This window comes from Anolis sagrei, chromosome 1, assembly GCF_037176765.1.
Source record: "Anolis sagrei isolate rAnoSag1 chromosome 1, rAnoSag1.mat, whole genome shotgun sequence".
In the NCBI taxonomy this organism is placed as follows: Eukaryota; Metazoa; Chordata; class Lepidosauria; order Squamata; family Dactyloidae; genus Anolis; species Anolis sagrei.
Window position 1 is genome coordinate 55,623,385 of NC_090021.1, and position 19,613 is coordinate 55,642,997.

Sequence of the window (19,613 nt, forward strand, 5' to 3'; positions counted from 1 at the left end):
CTGCAAACACCCTCAGGAATCACTATAGTATGTGTTGCAAAGTGCTCCTCTTCCCCTGGAAGAGCAATAGCAAAAGTTTCGGCTTGCATGGTGAAAGCAGCATCTTTGCCATTTGAGTTAATAAAACTCTGTTAGATAGTCCATCAACAAAAGCAGACAGGCTTGCCAAGATACTCACAACAGCTCTTTTATTTCATCTTCATCACAGACAGATTAAAGGCCAACTTTTTCAGTTTTTTCTCATCCTTCCCACTTCCCTGCTCTCCACATACTTTTTCAGTCTCTTCCCAGCCCCATCCTTTACACACACCTCCCTTACAATTACTCAGCTGATTGTGATGTGAGTCTCTCAAGCCTCGGCTCATATATACATGTTGAAGTAAGGGAGTATGTTTTATTTTCCCTAAGGGCAGTTCCCTCCTCATTTCTGATACTCTTACAGTATCACAGTAATAATGTCTTGTGAATTTTCCTCATGTATAATTTTAGAAATTTCAGTTAAAAAAATCAACCCAAAAATCCTGGGTTGACTTAATCACAGGTCAATTTGAGTATTGTAGTTTTATTCTATTTTTTAAAGGAAATAACCCCTTCTCTGTGTACAGTGGTGAAAGGCAAGAGGTCAGAATCTCATGGGAGAATCTAAAAGAAACGTCAACCCCATCTATTTTCTCTGATGTGGCACCACTTTTGGCTTTTTTGAGTGCCTGGCCCCCCAAGGAGGTATTACCACTTTTCCCTATCTATGGAATGAACTTATTCACAGGCCATATCAAAATCCATAAAACAGACTCTCAATCCTGCCCTCAACTTTTGCATTAGGTCAACATATACATGAATATACATGTATATTCATGATACAAAATAAGCCCCCACCCTACCCAAATCTTTATTACCACCAGCCAATACAACATTCACTAGTGGTGGTGGACAATCTCACAAATTTATATGGAAGTGGCATCTATACCTGGCTTTATGCTATACCTGTACTATTTGGTGTTGGAGTCTGGTGATTTCCAGACTCCATGTCAAATATGAAGGTGTGCGACTACTTTCTTCTTTGTCAGGACTTTATACTACTTTTTTCTCTTTGTGAGAGCCAATACAGACTAGTAATTTGAGTGTTGATCTAGAATTCTGGGAAACCAAATTTTGAATCCCTTTTCAGCCATGGAAACACCAAGTGAGAATGGGCAAGTCATAGCCTCCTAGTTTCAGAGGAGGGTAATAAATCAAGCCAAAGAAACATCCTTAGACTCACTATAAACTGGAAATTATTTAAAGGTGCATACATTCATTATAGCTATAGCAAAGCAACAACTTGTTCTACATTTCCACAACATGATGAAGTAACACGTTTAGATGTTAAAGTACTGTTTCAGAAAATAAGGAAACAATTACATAACAATTTTGAGAGATAGCAATTTTGAAGCATCTGTAACCCCCGCTACTCAATAATGACTTCTGAAATGTCTGTTTAAAAAAAAGAAGACTTTCGAGTGAAATTTGCACCCAAAGCTCCTTTTAAATATACACAGGAAGGAAGGAAGGAAGGAAGGAAGGAAGGAAGGAAGGAAGGAAGGAAGGAAGGAAGGAAGGAAGGTTCCTCACTGATCAGAGAATTACTTTATGCCACTTCTATCTGCCATTTTGAGGAGGAAAAAAGGAAAAAGTAAGGTATTTTGGTGTACATATTTGAGTTTCTGGTCACGGAGAGGTTAGGAGAGGAAAATTGGCCCTCTGCACCTTCACATTGCACAACCCCAACTTACAGATAGTTATTTAGAAGTAGGACAACCATTAAAAGTAAGATTGTATAAATTAATCCATAAGGATGGAAAACTAAAAATGTGTTAAACGCACTCCAAACACAATCCTGCAGAATGAAAAGTACCATGCTTATGAAATATAGAGGTAATACCATTTAATTATTAATTTTGGTAAATCTGAATCACATATCATTTGGGTGCGCAACTTAATTAGTATACCTTATGAAGAGTGTGGAAGTTTTTCAGAAAATCTATCTACATTTTGGATTTTCTCCAAGACACCACAGCGCTTCATAACTTGTATGAAAAGCTTTAGGAAGGAAATTGGTAAACCATTTGGTTAACTATCACAACAAATCATTATAAAAGAAGTCCTGCAAAAATCCAAACTTTTGCTGTCTTAACAACTTACCCCAAACTTTTTTCAAGTTCATTAACCTCTAGCATATTTGTTCTCTAAATGCAGGCTGTGAGAAGGGTGTTTTTCTCCCCATCTGCTACTATCCCATGATCTATATTTACACTATATATAAATATATATTTTAAAGTAGATGGTGTGATCACTTAAGAAACATACTATATCATCCTGAATTAACCATGTATATTCATTTAAGTGTATGCATATGTATGTATGTGTGTGCATGTGTAATGTATACACCCACCCAATACTTATATTCCATCCACCCTGGAACTACAACCCTTAATGCTTTGTGGAATACTTTTAAATACAAAATTTATCCTATTATAGATAGGCTTTAGGTCTCTGAAGATGTCCAAGTAAAAACTCCTTTATGTTACAGATTAAGCACTTAACTTTACATATTAGAAATCATTGTATTCTACACATATGAACATGTATAGAAGAGCAGTGATGGGTTTGCTGTTAAGAGAAAAAACATCAACTTTAGAAACATTTGAGTAACTGCCAATCTATCACGCAAACATTTTTAAAATAGAAAAACAATGGTTTTGTACATCATAATTTCTCTCTGCAAACTATAAATGTATCCAGCTCTGATTGCTAACTATTTCCCTCTTAATCTATTAGAACGAATAGATATATACATTTATTGAAGTAGTCTACTCACCATTTCAAGCAATCACAAATGACAAAAGCCATACAATTGTAAGTGCTACAATACAATTACAACAAATGTAAAGCATTAATATAGAATTATATTCTATATTATATGGTACATAATCTCAAACCTCCCCACAGAAAATTATGGCAGAACAAGTTTGTGTATATAACTTTTAAATGACTACACTTGCACTACAATGACTTTCAACATTTTGTTTGAAAGGATATTACAGTAGTTTTATTGCTAGCACATTTCATTTTCTCTAGGTATTTTGCTCATTATATAAGCACCCATGTCAATTTATAATGACTCTGGGATAAACTGCAGTAACAAATCAGAGTATGAACATGTAAGCAAGAGTGGGATGAAAAAGAAAAATGGTTACCTGGTAAGGTGCAGTTGGTGCTCAGCTTTTCCCAGCAATTCTGTTAATTTCAGACATTCATCCTTTGCACCTGTAATATCCTGCTGTGTTTTTTCCAGGCGTTGTTTATTTTGATTCAGCTCTGCTTTTAATTTCACTATTTCCTTAAAAATACATAAAGGAAAACAGCAAAATCAATTAACAAAATCAATTTACATAAATCACAGCATTAGTACTTTTAACATGCATTAAAAGGAGCAATTTATAATCTGTCTAGAACAACAAAAACATACTTTAAAAATATATATTTTGGGGGGGGGGGGAAGCCAAAAGGTTCATTGTATTATTCATTTAATTCAGTTTTTGAAAAATACATCCATAAAGACATCAAAAAAAACCCCTTTATTCAAGGCACTATACATTCTCCATTGTTAAACAAACAAAAACATACAAATAAATGCACCAGTCATGGCAATAATGAACAGAAAATATAAGTATAATATTGTATATGTTAACTTGTAACATTTTTATTAGACTCCCCCCTCACTTTTGAAAAAAGAGTCAAGGGTGCATTAAGGACTCTGTTCTCCTTCTATGGTAGGTGGGCAAAGCACTTGAAGATATTGCTTGCTCTCATTCCCCTTCCCCAGTTCTCCCTTGATACTCTGACTCTGAAACACTCTCATGCGCACACATATATATGGTATTTGTTTAAAATGAAAAGCAAACATAATTTGACAACTGTCAAGTAATGCCAAGATATCTTCATAGTTCCACACTATAGGCATGCATATAAGCTCCCATCGTTTTCTCAAGGGAAATATATAAAGTGAACAGATGGGCTTTATTCCATCCCCTGAAGATAAATCAGCTCAGGTTCTGTCGGACCAACAAAAAAGCAAATTCTGTCATGAAGGGACTTTTGCTGAAAATGGCCTCCATCTACCTGTCAGATGTTTAAGCGCAAGGACTTCAGGCAGTATTGTAGCTGTTAATCTTAGTAGTGTTCAGAGGGCAAAAAGCTTCTCAGTCATTTGGGAGCCAAGTAATCCAAGGTAAATGTTTTAACATTTTTAAAAAAATCTCATTACTTTTACCTAGAAATAACCCAGTGTTTACTACAAGTCAAACATTAGCTTTTAACATTTTCTTCTCAGCATAAATAATGTTTCCATTTTGCAATTGCTATTCTTACAGGTAACTCACAGAAAGAGGAGTAACCGTGATGAAGTTGGTGAGAAACAGGTGTTAGTAAATAATCTCATGTTGAACAACAAGGGGACAAGAAAGTTACACTGGCAATTCCAGAGCTGGTAATTCATATTTATAAATGGATTTCACATGTACCAACTAACTGTCACTCAATAAATAGACACAAAAACAGAACAAAAGGAAAGCCCAATTACGAACTAATTTCAAGCAAGGACAAAATGGATTAACAAATAGCTAATATTTCTTTTATGGACTGTTACATAACATAGATTGTGCACAACTGTTAATTGCCCAACACTTGCCAAGTCAGCATATTATGTATGTCTGTAATATATATGTCCTCTTATCCAACACAAAGCATCAGCAGTTCAAAGAATACTGTAATCTCGACACACATAGAAAGAGTGGGCACTACCATTAAAAACAAAGTGGGGATCTTTTAGACATGTAGGAGTGGCTCACAATCCATCAATCATTAATCCCTGGAGAATTTCCTAGAAGGAAAGATCCCAACTATAGGCAATAGGCACAAATAGGTTATTGTACATAATATCACTGGGAACAAATGCTGGTTACTCATATTAAATACTTTAAAATGCATTTCAAGAAATAGGATTATTTGTTGGAGCCACCCCATGAGGTTAATCTAGGAACATTTAAGCACCTAATATAATTGCATAGGATAAAACCAAGACCTGAAGGAAGACAAAAATAACCGAAATAACGATCACAAATGAAAGTTTTTTGTTGTTGTCATTCATTCTGTGACTACCACAAAGAACATGAACCATAAAAAATATGTCTAACCTCACAGATTTTAATGCCAAAGAATTGAATATGTACTTCATATAACATCATACTTGCAGGTCAAATTCAGTAGGGAATGGCAGTTTTTAATTTTATCTTGGATATCTCCCAATCAAAATACACTATTTTGGGAAATTAAACATTAAACTTTATAAGTTACAGCAATAGTTAGGAATAACAAGTTGGTTTTGAACATTACCTAATTGATTATGAGGCAAGTTAGAGCATGTGGGGAGGAGGTTGGAATAGACATTGTCTCATTTTTTAACACCATAAAACTGAATGTGAGCTTAATGACCTCAGTGCAGGTACAATGTCTTAAAGATGAATTTATGATTTTCCCTAAGATTTAAATGCTTCTTTTCTTAGCAAAGGAAAAAGACTGGGTACACTATAATGAGTCCATCTTTGCAGGTTTAGAAGAATGGGATATAAATATTCTAAATAAATAAACAAACAAACATATAACACTAAAATCCGGTTTCCCCTTCACCTTTCTATCTCTACTATCTTGCTTAAGATAGAGACTTTTAGTCTGGGTGTGAATCCTTATTTTTCCTGGAGTGGATTGATGTACAGAACATCATGGGTAGTCACAGAGAGGCACTGTAGGGTCTAACTTCTTGAATGATCTTGCATGTCATTCCTCTACCCTTTATCAAGAAAGGCTTCTTATGGGGCTGGCAGAGAGGCTGGGGAGCAGTAGAAGCAGAATGCAAATTTCATTGTACATTAGGTCCAGATCAGAGAAATAAAAGTTTGTGTTGTCTTTTGTGTTGTGTTTGCCACATTCCTAAACAGGGATACAAAATTATTTCTAATAAGCAAGCATCCTAGACATTATTACTTACATGTGAACATTTACAATACTAGCTTACAGTCAGCCCTCCACATATTTGATGGTGTTAGGGGCACTGGACCACTGTGAATGTTAAAAACTGTAAATATTTTTTTAATTACTTGAGAAAACATCTGTCTAGGAATTTTAGGATCTTCCACTATGACTCTATTGTCTACAGCTAGAAATGTTGGTACATTAAGCTGTCTAGTCAAATTGGATTCATTTCAGCTTGAAGACATGGATAAGCCTCTTGGATAAGTGTTGCTTACTACTGGTATTTTCCATTCTTTGAGTCCCCCTAGGGGTGAGAAAAGCATTATATAAATACTGTAAATAATAATAAATAGGGAGCCTCCGGTGGCACAGTGGGTTAAAGCACTGAGCTGCTGAGCTTGTTGACTGAAAGGTCCCAGCTTCAATTCCGGGGAGCGGCATGAGCTTCCACTGTCAGCCCCAGCTTCTGCCAACCTAGCAGTTTGAAAACATGCAAACGTGAGTAGATCAATAGGTACCGCTCCGGCGGGAAGGTAACGGCGCTCCATGCAATCATGCCGGCCACCTGACCTTGGAGGTGTCTATGGACAACGCCGGCTCTTCGGCTCAGAAATTGAGATGAGCACCACACCCCAGAGTCAGACATGACTGGACTTAATGTCAGGGGACAACCTTTACCTTTAATAATAAATAAGCAGGAAACCTGAACAATTGGATCTTGGAGGTGATGACTATCTCATTTTAGGAGGAACTCCTGTCAGGTATTTTGAAAGAGGCAGCTATATGACCTTTCTAAGTCAAGAACACCAAGAAAACTTAGAGCCAGTTATTTTCTGTAAAAGGTGTTTGAGCAAATAGGTACAACACCATTCCTGGAACTATACTTGAAGCTAGCAGAGATTCCCTTGATCACTTTATTGGATGATCACGCTAACTTAATCTCTTATCCATCCACTAAATCGTTTTGGACAGGTTGCCATACTGAGAACTGGGAGCGTCATATGTTACAGTTATTCCATTCTCACTTGTTTCATTCTTTTAACACTCATTTAAATGTCTTTCATCTCGAGATGCAGAGTTAAGCCTACAACACATTACTCTACCTGAATTCAATTCAGGAAGCAGAAGTGCCAAATTACCAGGACTGACTAATGGAACAGGTGAAGACCAATAAATTTAAAATGTAACCAGGAGAATGAGTGTGCTCTTGATAGGCCTCTCATCTATTTAAGTCTGTGATAAATAACCTGCCCTGGTTGTGATTACCCCACCATCATGGCTACAATTTTGCTATTTAGGAGGCTTTTAAATAAATACAGCTCTGCTGCTGAAAGCACAAGAATGATCTGGAATAGGCTTATATCCATTTCCAAGCCCAATTCAAAGTACTAAAGTTTATTTTTAAAGTCTTTCAATGCTTGTGGTCAAGACATATGATGAAATGCCTATATTCCTATTATCTAACCACATTCTGAAGTCATGATCCTTGTCACCAAGACACAGCAGGAACTACTAAGCAAAAGATCTTTTCAGTGTTGGCACGTGGCTGTGGCTATTTCTTAGAAAATGCATTACAAGTTATAACCATGCATTGTCAGGGATGGGGAGAGAATAACAAAGCAAATTAGATTTAAGAAGAAACACAGCTACCTGTAATGTTTGTTTTTTATGTTGCGGGGTCGCCATTTTGCAAATGGCTGAGGCAGTGGAAGAGGCCTTTAAGCAGAAATAATTTCAAACTGTATGCCCCATTCTTTCAAGTGGTAAGAGTTTGATTCATTAGTGATTTGTGGTTGCAGAGATATAGTGATGTCAAACCGGGTCCATCTTTTTGAAACATCCTGTCCGAACGTATTCTCCCCTACGAAACATCAAGGGTGTTAAGATCTGCCGGAGAGGCCCTGCTCTCAGTCCCATGGCCTTTGCAGTCACATTTGGTGGGGACGAGAGACAAGGCCTTTTCTGTGGTGGCTCCCCAGCTATGGAACTCTCTTCCGAATGAAATTAGATATGCCCTCTCCCTCCTGACCTTTAGAAAGCAAGTTAAGTCTTGGCAGTGGAGCAAGGCATTTGCAGAGTGATGGCTGAGACCGGTAATAGACTAAGGTACTGACCACAACGTGTGGACTGAGTTGAACATTGTTTTTATCCTGGTGAATACTTTATTATGTTTTTTATCTGATGTGTATTTTTAACTTATTGTTTATATATTATGTTTTAAAGGTTTGTTTGTGAGCATTGAATACCTGCTGTTAGCTGGTCTGAGTCCCTCTACGGAGGTAGAGAAGATGAGGATATAAAAGTTTTAAATAAATAAATGTTAACACTATTTCACCTTTTGCATCTTCTGGGGCTTGAAAATAGTCCTCCCCAATATTGAGGGCATTTTCCAGCCATTTTTTAAAAGGCTAGAGAGGTATAAGGGCCAGGTACAGCCCTTGGAAACTTTTTCCACCTTTGCCCAAAAATTATGTACTGGAATTCTGAGCTCTGTTATGATAAATTTCCAAGGCACTTGGAGAGTAAAATTTCTTCTATTTTCTCTGACCTTGATACCATCAGTTCCAAATAAAGTGGCTAGGACATTGTCAAGCCTTGATATTTCAATGGAATCGGCATGAGGATATGGAGAAAACTGCTTGGTAATGTTCATCCTCACACTATTACACGAAAACCTTATCCAAATTGATTAAATACACCAAGCCTAATCTTAGACTGTACTGTACTGGCGATGTTACTTGGGAATGACGGGAGTTCGTATTCAACACATCAGGACAACATTAGATGGCTGCGAGCCATTTAAACCAACTGACAGTGATTTTTCTGGGCTTCATATGTAGAACATTTTGAGCCCTTTTGCACCGAAAATATGTGCTTTACAATGAATTATGAACCACTTCTGTAATCATTACTATCCTCAGACTCAAATTCCAGAAATGTTTCTGCACAGCAAATTCATTTCTGGCACACAGATAAAGGTGTTCTCCAAGTAAAAGATAAACTCTACTTGTCTTAAAATAGCTATAAATAGAAGGAGAACATTCTCACTTTGCTGTGCACTGCTTTCAGCACACAAAACAGAGAGGTATCTGAAGACATAGACATGCTTTGAACAAAACATCCTGGCAATTTTCAAAGCTAGCCAAACCCCAATTTCCAGCAATAAAACATCTGATTTAACAAAAGAGGAAGAACTCTTTATAAGTTTTTACTAAAGTTGTTTTATGTATTGTATCGATTTGGTGTGTTTGTTTCATTATTATGGCATTGAATGTTTGCCACTTTTGTTTGGAAACCCCCCTGAGTCCCAAGGGGAGATAGGGCGGGTTATAAATAAAGTTGTTTATTATTATTATTATTATTATTATTATTATATAACTCTGCCCTCAACCATAAAAGTTCATACAAATATTTATTGGTCTTTCAAAGTAATTTTGTCCATATTTCTCAGCATACTGTGTAGCAGTACATTTTTATAGCTGTAATAGCAAGTCTTATCAGGGCTTCGGAAAAAGTGGGTTTGCCACAGCATAGCCTAGGTAGCAAGAACTTCTGAACTCCAGGGGTTTGGAACACTATTTTCATTAACTCCCCGCTTCTCTTAAATTCTCCCTCAAAAGCTATGCAGGGGATTCTGTAGAATAGAATGGATGCAATGCAAAGATGAGGAATATCCAGGAAAATGAAGTGGCCTGTCCCATGAAAGTGGAATTATTTTTCATTAAGGAATAGACAGAACTAGATACCATAATCCATGTTAAATATTTAGGGCCTTAAGGGGAATATCTTTGCAGCAGTTCCTCCATACACTCCATAAAACATATTAAGGTTAATATTTTGTCTAACACTAATTTATACAACTACAATAGTTCACAACAGTATAAATATCACAAAAAGTTTGTTTCCTTCAAATAAAAACATGTTTTACTATACAGTTGTGCAGCATGGCCTGTGCAAATCTGAACAAGCAAAATGAAACAAGTAAACAGGCAAAATGTAAACAATCTTCATAGGATTCAGTTCAAAAATTCATTTCATCTCTTTCCTAACTCTGCTTTGATTTTTTTCAATATGAAATGCTGATTAACATAGTGACTTTTACTCAGTAGTCACAGAGAAATGTCTATGTCTATATGACACTTCCAAATTATAAGCAATAGCATCACGTGTTAATTCATGAATTCTTAATGTTATGTTTTTAAATAACCTTTTAAAGGAATAGACAGCCTTCCATGTTTATAAATAAAGTACTCTACTGTTTATAAACACAGTACTCTACTTAGTGCTTAATATGCCCTTCATTTTTCTCATAATAAACACAAAAAAGTAACATATGTATATTACACATTAACCCACAATATATTTTATGCATGACATGCAATATTAGATATTATATAGTAATTTATATGTTTTTCTAGTAATAACAGCAACTCTGAAAAATAAAATATTTTATTAATAAATTAATAAAATTAATAATAAAGTAATAAGTTGCTTGACATTCATTCTTTTCATTTTGAACTGAAAACAGTTCTTGTCACAATTGGAAGAAGGAAAACACTAAAATGTTTAATGACAGTTGATTACAGTGTTCTCGCTTACCTGGTCTTTAATTTCAAGTTCTCTCATAGTTTTGGTTCTAAATTCTCTGTGTTCTTTTTCTACCTCTTCCTTCTTCATTTTGGTCTGATTCAATTGGTAACGTATTTCACCACACACCTGTTAGATTGAATACACAAGAGCCTGCCATTTCAGGAATCATAGACAATATTTATTTAGAAGGAGGGATTTTGATGACCTCTAGTGGCTATCTTCTATAGATACATGTTTACTTTTTTGGTTTTGTACTTTTGAGCCATTTCTGATTTATGGAGCCCCTAAGAACAATCTCTAATAATAGTTTTGTTGGTAGATTTTTTAAATGAAGGGGAACCTTTGTGTCTGAGAGAGTGTGTGACTTGTCCATGGGAACTGGGCTTCCATTGTCCAATAAGTGATTTCAATCCTGATCTCCCAGTCTTTTAATCTAATACCCAAACCACTGCACCATGCTTGCTTTCAAATTGTAGTGCTGTATTTTTTACACCCAGATTTTCAGAGTAGTCACAGTGCTCCAGACTATAAGAACCCACATTTCTTATTCAAATTACTTCTCCCGTTTGAAATTGTTTACAGGCACCGATTGCCTTCTTAGCTGTTGCTTTCTCCTATGTTTTGCCCCAGAGCTGGAAAGTAACTTGATTTTTCTAACAAGTTGTATGAGTAAATAGTTTGGCTTCTGCCTGTAACAGCCATTACAGTTTGAGAATCCCTTATTCAAAATGCTGGGGACCAAAAAGTTTGGAGTTTTGGAATTTTTTCCAGAATTTGATATATCTGTATTTGCTTATGTTTTTAATTTGCTCTCTTTTGTATTGTTGTTGTTTACTGCTGTTGTGTTGAGGCCTTGGCCTTTGTAAGCCGCATCGAGTCCTTTGGGAGATGCTAGCGGGGTACAAATAAAGTTTAATAATAATAATAATAATAATAATAATTGGATCTCCCCCCCCCCCCCCAAATACACACAGAAGCTATCTTGGAGATGGGACCTAATTCTAAACATAAAAATTATTTATGCACCGCAATTTAAGGGAGATGTTGACAATCTGGAATGTGTCCAGAGGAAGCCAACAAAAATGATCAGGGGTCTGAAGAACAAGCCCTATGAGGAGCAGCTTAAAGAGCTGGGCATATTTAGCCTGCGGAAGAGAATGCTGAGAGGAGACATGATGATCATGTATAAATATGTGAGGTGAAGTCATAGGGAGGAGGGAGCCAGTTTGTTTTTGGCTGCCCTGGAGAAGACGTGGAACAATGGCTTCAAACTACAGGAAAGGTGATTCCACCTGAAGATTAGGAAGAACTTCCTTACTGTGAGAGCTGTTCAGCAGTGGAACTCTCTGCCTCACATATTTATACATGGAGGCTCCATCTTTGGAGGCTTTTAAGCAGAGGCTGGATGGCCATCTGTCAAGGGTGCTTTGAATGCAATTTTCCTGCCACTTGGCAGGGGTTGGACTGGATGGCACACAAGGTCTCTTCCAACTCCCTGATTCTATGATTCTATACATGTTACATATATAGCCTTAATGCAATTTTATACACAATATTTTAAATACATTTATACATGAAACAAAGTGACTATCTGAAAGAAAAGGAGTCACTATCTCAGCCTCCCATTTCATAATTTTGGAATAATTTGAATTTTGGGATGCTCAACCTGTACTAGAATTCACTATTTTTCAGTATAGACAGAACAGGTGACTTCTTACTTATTCAGTCTGATTTATTCTAAGCATAAGAATATGTACCATCACGAAGCTATGAACCATCATAAAGCTTAAGATTGTCAGGAGAGGCTCTGCTTTTGATCCCACTACTCTTGCAAATGTGGTTGGTGGGGACAAGAGACAGGGCCTTCTTGGCAGTGGCCCCCCGTCTGTGGAACTCCCTCCCTAAGGATATCAGGTTGGCCACCTCCCTCCTGTCCTTTAGAAGACAACTGAAGATCTGGCTCTGGGGCCAGGCATTTGACTAGGTAATGACAATAGGAAAGGAATTTGGGGTTTGCGATATTGGATTTCCCGGCTTGATTTTTGGTTTCTACTGGAATGTTAGGATTATTGTTAAATGAATTTATTGGACAATTTGTACAATTTTTAAAAATGTTTTTACTGTTTTAACTGCCATTCTTATGATATATACGTTGTAAGCATCGCTGATGCCTGTGTGAGGCCGCCCTGAGTCCCCTTGTGGGGAGAAGGGCGGGATAGAAGCATATGAAATAAATAAATAAATAAATAAATAAGAATGAAAGAGGGAGTTCATGCATGCACACTAAAGTTGCCAGAGTGAACACTGGAGATAGCTCCTATTATTTTAAAAGTTGGGTAAACTAAGCAATTTCAGCAAACTTTTCTAGGTTTTATCTGGCATTGCATTCTTTGACTGTGTCTGCTACATTTCATTATTAATGCCACATTTTCCCCTAGGTTTTCATTCCCTGAGCACAACACTTGGTAACTTTTTGACTCAAAATATGTCATTCTGTTCATTGTAGTTAACTCATCTACATATAGTAATAAATATATATTGCTATGTGTAACTTTCACTGATACATGTGTAACTTCCTATTTTCCGTATTCCTATGTGTCGTACAGCTTTGAATTTTCATTTGACTTCTGAGCATGTCAACAGATAAATATTGTTTTTAGAATGACTGAGTGCCTTCTCACCAGTGAATGTCATCTTCTTGTTTCATTTTGGTCTCATCATGGTCTCATCATAGGGTTTTCGCAGACACTCAAAAAGGGCTTACGTTTGCACAGTACTGAGAAGTGGCTGCTAGGGTGCTATTGAGATCCTCCACTAGTGTCAAATTCCCAGTAGCTATTTGCTACATTTAGTCTGGCTCCTCAGTAAAAGCCTCTCTGTCATGAGAAACCCTAACAGCAACCCTGCTACTATCAACATAGCTTCTAGACTCACTGGAAACACATCCAACCACCACAGAAAGGTAATGCTATTTTTATTTAAAATGCTTTATACCTTCATTTCAAGATAATCCCTCTTCAAAAGTAAACATTTAAAAATAAAATGCAAAGTACAAATAAAGTAGGGAAAGGGCCATTCATTACTCTTTAATTCACTGAAGTATAGATTATTAAGACATAAAACAATGACAAAGCTATCATGTTTTCATGTCTACTGAAAATGGACTATTTTGTATTTTCAAGAAGTGCTTCTACCTTATTAATCTCAATATCATGAGAAGCATTTTGATTCTGAGCATCCTCCAGTTGACTTGCTAAGGATATCTTCTCCCTGGTAACCTTGTCAATCTGAACTTCCAGACCAGCCACATTCTGAGATAAAGACAACACCTTAAACAAAGCGAAAGCACAATTAATAAGGAAGCAAACAGGGGAAAAACTCGAGGTAATTAACTTCCCAAAATGTATTCTGCTTTCAGACCCTTAAAAGGCAAAGCTCTCTTACTAAATGGAAGTTTTGATTTAGAAAAGAAGAGGAAGCCTCAAATAAGAGTTATGATGGCACTGCATTCACTCTGATAAAAAGAAATATGCTGTTTTAGACCACAGGACAGGTAGCTAGCTCTTAAAATAGTTAAATATGGAAGATGCTTCACAGAGAGCTAAAGAAAGATGCAAAAGTTGAATGCTTTAAAAAGAATAGGACAGAAAACAACTGTATATAGAAAATATTAAAATACCATGGATGACAAATTTTCTTTTTCTTTCTTCATTTCTTCACGAACGGTTTCTCGCTCTTGAGCCCTCTTATCTAGTTGGATTGCTAACTCCCTTTCAAGACGATTTCTTTGTCTCTCCATCTCATTTTTAAGTTGTTCACACTGAACAAGAGCCTTTGGAGACAGTAATGATAATAATACATTGATGATTAGAAAGAATTATTCACTGTTACATCCACATGAAGTTAGATCACCAGTAAAATTGAGGTCAGTCCTGAGTTATATACCCAGAAAGATAACACTATAATCTTTCCTTAATGGTTTTTCAGTATGTGCATCAAAAAACTACAATGAAAATGAAGATTTTACAGATTCTGCAAAAGCTAAACCTGCAGATATGGAGGACAACTTCATTGGTAAATGTAGTGCTAACTTGGTTGCCAGGTTTTTCAAGATTTCATTCCGTTAGGAAAACACTAATGAAAACCAATGTTTCTCGATGAAGATTATAAGAATTCTGATTGTATTAAACATTAGCTAAGCATAGCAATGGGCAAAGTGGGGAAGGGATGTCCACAGACTGATTTACTACCCCACGATAATTGAGAATTCAAATCATTACCAAAAAGGAGAAACAGTGACTGAAAACCCAAGAGAACAAATCAAGACAAATCACCAGAAAGAGCTGATAAACAAACTCTGAAGGGTTCCTAAGATGCTAATAAGAGAAAAAGAAACAGAGAATTTAGGCAAGATATACAATGTTATGGCACCAAGAGGTGGGTGAGGCTACTACCAAAAAGGGGGACTATCATACTTCTAGAAGACTGTGCTGCATAGATGTAGGTAACTTCCTTGTGTGAATGACAGAGACCACAAAAAAGAACTAAAGGGGATCACAATTATCCCTTCTCCTATGCAGTTGCAGCAGGATGATCAAAGAAGGTATGTAAATGAACTTCTAACCCCTATGTATTTATTATCTATTTATTTACTGTATTTATATACTACTTTTCTCACCCTGGGGAAAACTCAAGGCAGTTTACAACATACTAATGACAAAATTCAATGCTAACATACAGTAAAACAAAGAAATCATAATAACTAATTACTACAAATAACTACGACTTAAAATAATTAAAACCATTAAACATAAGACAGAAACAAAATTTAAACATTCAGACAAAGTGTTAACATCATCCGAGTATAAATATTAAAACCACATGACCCAAAAATCGTACATCATAGCCATTCCAATTGTCATTGCACATGTTTGCATATGTAGAAGCAGTAGTTTTGGCACATACAATTTTTCCATAGCTACAAGAATGTGCCTTGCGAACAATATTAAATTGAAGGAATCCTGCTTTTCTCTGCAGGTGTTCATCAAACAACTGAAGAACAATGACCTAGTGATTCTAATTAAAACAGGAACACAGCATAAAAAGAATAGAAAGGAAGAAGGGAGAGCAAGAAAAAATGTGACAGCACTTTTAAAGCTAAATACTAGCTTTGAGTTTAACATGAGCTTTTGTATATATAACCCACTTCTTCATATGCAGTACTGAGTAATATTAACAGACCTCAACTATAAAACATATTTACAATGAGACAGGCAGTAATAGGGTGTAGAAAGATGCAAATCATGGTCCCTATCCTAATGTTTTAAATCATATAAGGTCCTTGATATCTTTACAGCTGTTTTTCTTCCTTGACTCTAATTGCAATTCCATTTTGAGGACTGCAAAATGTAATTCCCTTACTGTGAGTGCAGGAAGATTGGAGTGTTCTGTAACTGGATTTGGAGTATTGCTATTTTTAATGTCAGATTTGTGTCCATTGATTCTCTTGCATAGTAATTGCCCTGTATGTCCAATGTAGAATGTAAGCAGGGGATGGGGGCATGGTTGGCATGGGATGGCATATGTCACATTGGAGAAAGAACTACTAAATGTCCAATGATACTGAGGCCTGTAGTATTTCTCCACAGCAGAGATGGAGACACAGTTGACATCAGGGTTTGCGGCAGGGTCCAGTCTTTTTATTATCATACATTTATTCTGTCATAAATGAGTAAGGTTAATCCAATAAAGCCCTGCTTTCCACAGGTTGCGAGAGGGTTTTGTTCTTCTCCAGAATTGGTTGCATCTCATTAACAATGTGTTTGAATGGTCTTTGCTGGAAATTGTAGATGACAACTAGAGGTGTTCTGTTATTTTGTGCTTTTGGTCTGACTTGTAGTGAATAGTTCCGGGATATTAATGTTGCCTTGATTTGTTTCTCTTCCTCCTTTGGTAGGCATTGCAGTTTTAAGCCCAGAAGTTTTGAATCTCTGCTTCAAATGCCTGAACAGTTCTGCTGTTATTAGAGGGTTTGGTGGTAAACAATAGTTTTGGAAGTGTGTTTTCAGGGGGAAAGTGGAGGCATGTAATATATCCTTAACCAATAACATTTTGTTTTTGTGTAATCTTATTTTTAAAAACTTTAACATATTTCAGCTGGTGAAAACAACAAAGGATCTTGTGGCACATCTATCAAAGAATAACCCAGCTATTAAAATTGCTAGTTTTTTAAAAATGTCACAAATCCTTTTTTTCCCCCTGACAACAGAAGAATGAAAGCTCAGATGGCTGAGACTGCTGCTAGTTGTAGGAGAAATAAATGCAATTTGCACTCCAGCCCTAAAACTGTGGTCGTCAGACTTCTTTTTACACCACATTTAATTCAATAATGTAAATTTGTCTTTTATAGAGAGTAAAAACATTTTTGAAATTAGAGGTAATTTACAAATGATACAGCAGAGGGCACTAGTTATCAAGACAATGAAACAGAACTTTTAAACAAGCCACTGAATCAAATCATGAATCAGAAAATCAGTGTAAACATTGTTCACACAGCACTGAAACTATGGGAAGTACACCGCAATGTTAATGAAAGACTAATTGCCTAACTGCAAACATCAGGGAAACACAACACTGAGCTGTGACAGCAAAAATAAGTAGTATTTACAGATGTTCTTTTATTCAGGTACAGGTGACAGTGCTATTTAATAAAACAAATGTTGTGTGGCTGTTCTAGAGATATCTATTAAACAGATCTTGTGTTTGAATGTATGTGTAAAAAGGAAGAAGTCTAAGTAAGTTGCAGAACAATATAAATTATAAATGGAAGATGTTTCCTGATTCCAGTACCGAAACCCACATATGAAAATGACTGAACAACAAAATGACATTGGAAAGTGCTCCAGAGAATGTTGAAGAGGGAAGGTATACTCATATAAGTTGTTGGCCTACCCCTTGTGCTCTAATATAAGTACCTCTGCTAAGCACAAATATTTACTGTATCTTATGTGGACAAGTTAGGGGTCACTAATAACAATTATTAAGGATATAAGCTAGTGGTTAAAAAAGTAGGGAGTGACCGGTGGAAAAGTGAGCAAGGGGAAAACAGAAGAGAATGACTGACAAGAAAATGGTCCATTAGGGAGTAATTTTAAAACACTGTATTAGTCAGCTCTAGGAAGCGTGCAGGCATGACATAATGTCGGCACCACGGGTGATCCCCAAAAGTGTATAGAGGCCATGTCTAAACCAGCTGCATGAATCCCAAACAGAAGTATATATTTCACATTTTCTTTACCTTAGTTCTTTCCAAATTGGCTTCTTCAGTCATGTGTATAGCTTGTTTGACTTGTTCATAAGCACTACATTCTCTTCGCTGCATTTCACCTAGATTTATTCTGAGTGAAGAAAGGGCTGCTATTAATTCATCTTTCTCTCTGGGAAAGAAAAGAAAGAAGCACAAAATATTAATATTAATAATCTAAAGAAATAAGTAGTTAAACAGGAATAACATCCATTTTGATATTTTAAAATATTTCAAGATTGATTACAAAATGTTTAATAAGATTTTAAGATTGATTACAAGGCTAAAGATGTGGATGTGGGACCAAGTGTTTGGTTAGTAATCTACCAGTGCAATAAGAGAATATGGATTAGTGCAATGACAACCTGGAATGGCCTCTGGCTGTGATATTGGATTACGTGATTCTAAATAAGTGGTTTTAAGGTTTGATACGTTTTTAATTATTGTTTTAATGTATATGTTTATTTTACTATGTATGTCCGTATGGCATCAAATTGCTGCCTATATATGTAAGCTGCCTTGAGTCCCTTACAAGGTGACAAGGGCGGGGTATAAATATGGTAAATAAATAAATAAATAAATAAATAAATGTTATCACTGAACCACAACAAACAAGCAGTATCATGCCACCATTCATTTAAGTTGGATAGCACCTCAACACAACACATGATAAAACAAACTCAAAGTCAAACAAAGATAAATTATTACACCAATGGTAACAAATTGATTTCATATTGGATTATCAGATTTAACATAAGCTGTAGCATTTTAAAAGAAGTACATTTATCGTTAAGTTCTATTAAATCTCCATAGCAGCCATGATTCTACTACAAGGTTCAAGAATACTCATTATTTTAATATGAGGACCTTTGAAATGTCATAAATTAAGAAGTTGGTAGTGACTGTGAATGTTCATTTTTGAATAGCCAGAGAAGTTGGGAATCTGTGCAAGGCAAGAAGAACCTATAATGATGATGCTATTAGAAGTCTTTTTATATTATATTATATTATATTATATTATATATATTAGAAATCATATAAAAGAACAAGTATTGTCAGAATTTCATTAGGTGTACAAAAAGATGATGCCATAGATTCATAACCTTATAAAATCTTAAGTGAACAACCAAAGCACAATGCTACCTGAAGTTACTGGAATAATGCAATTTTATGCAGGTTGTATTCATCTTAAAGGGGGTTGTGCAGAATTTACAGTAGATCATGCCCAAATTTTTACAAACTTAAACAATTTCAAATTACTTAATTATCATATTAATTCAGATCTAACTAGCTTACTACTTACTTTGTTAGTCGTTCAATGGTTTGCATGTGGACATTTGAATGAGTCTGGGAAAGAACAGCTTCATGCTGTGCACATTTTAAGCAAAGGCCACCAACCCGATTGGAACTACTTGCTGCAACAAGCATATCTTGATGCCTTAATCTTCCAGTTAGTTCTTCACAATTCTTCTGTGATTCTGCTAACTGCTTTCTAGAAAGCAATGTTACAACAAACAAGGTTGGATAAAAACATGGGGTTTTTTTTGTTATTAAATAAGCATACATAGAATTAAAACTGAATAACATATAAAGCAAATTATGTTGTTCATTCGTTCAGTCGTCTCCGACTCTTCGTCGGACTGTTTTCAGC

At 35.9% G+C, this 19,613-nt stretch overlaps 1 protein-coding gene across 10 annotated transcripts in view; it reads right to left on the bottom strand.

Annotated features, from left to right (window-relative positions):
* SDCCAG8 (SHH signaling and ciliogenesis regulator SDCCAG8) overlaps positions 1-19,613 on the bottom strand; it is a 102,752-nt gene that overhangs the window by 68,130 nt on the left and 15,009 nt on the right. For all 10 annotated transcript variants that reach the window (XR_009629941.2, XR_009629938.2, XR_009629940.2 and 7 more), the window contains exons 8-13: positions 19,266-19,454; positions 17,957-18,095; positions 14,339-14,491; positions 13,854-13,988; positions 10,669-10,785; positions 3,237-3,379 (exon numbers count right to left, since the gene is read on the bottom strand). Coding sequence is in view for 4 of the 10 variants with exons in the window: in XM_060753919.2 (XP_060609902.2) it covers positions 3,237-3,379; positions 10,669-10,785; positions 13,854-13,988; positions 14,339-14,491; positions 17,957-18,095; positions 19,266-19,454 (876 nt within the window). In the remaining 6 variants the exon portion in view is untranslated. The remainder of the gene's footprint in view (positions 1-3,236; positions 3,380-10,668; positions 10,786-13,853; positions 13,989-14,338; positions 14,492-17,956; positions 18,096-19,265; positions 19,455-19,613) is intronic.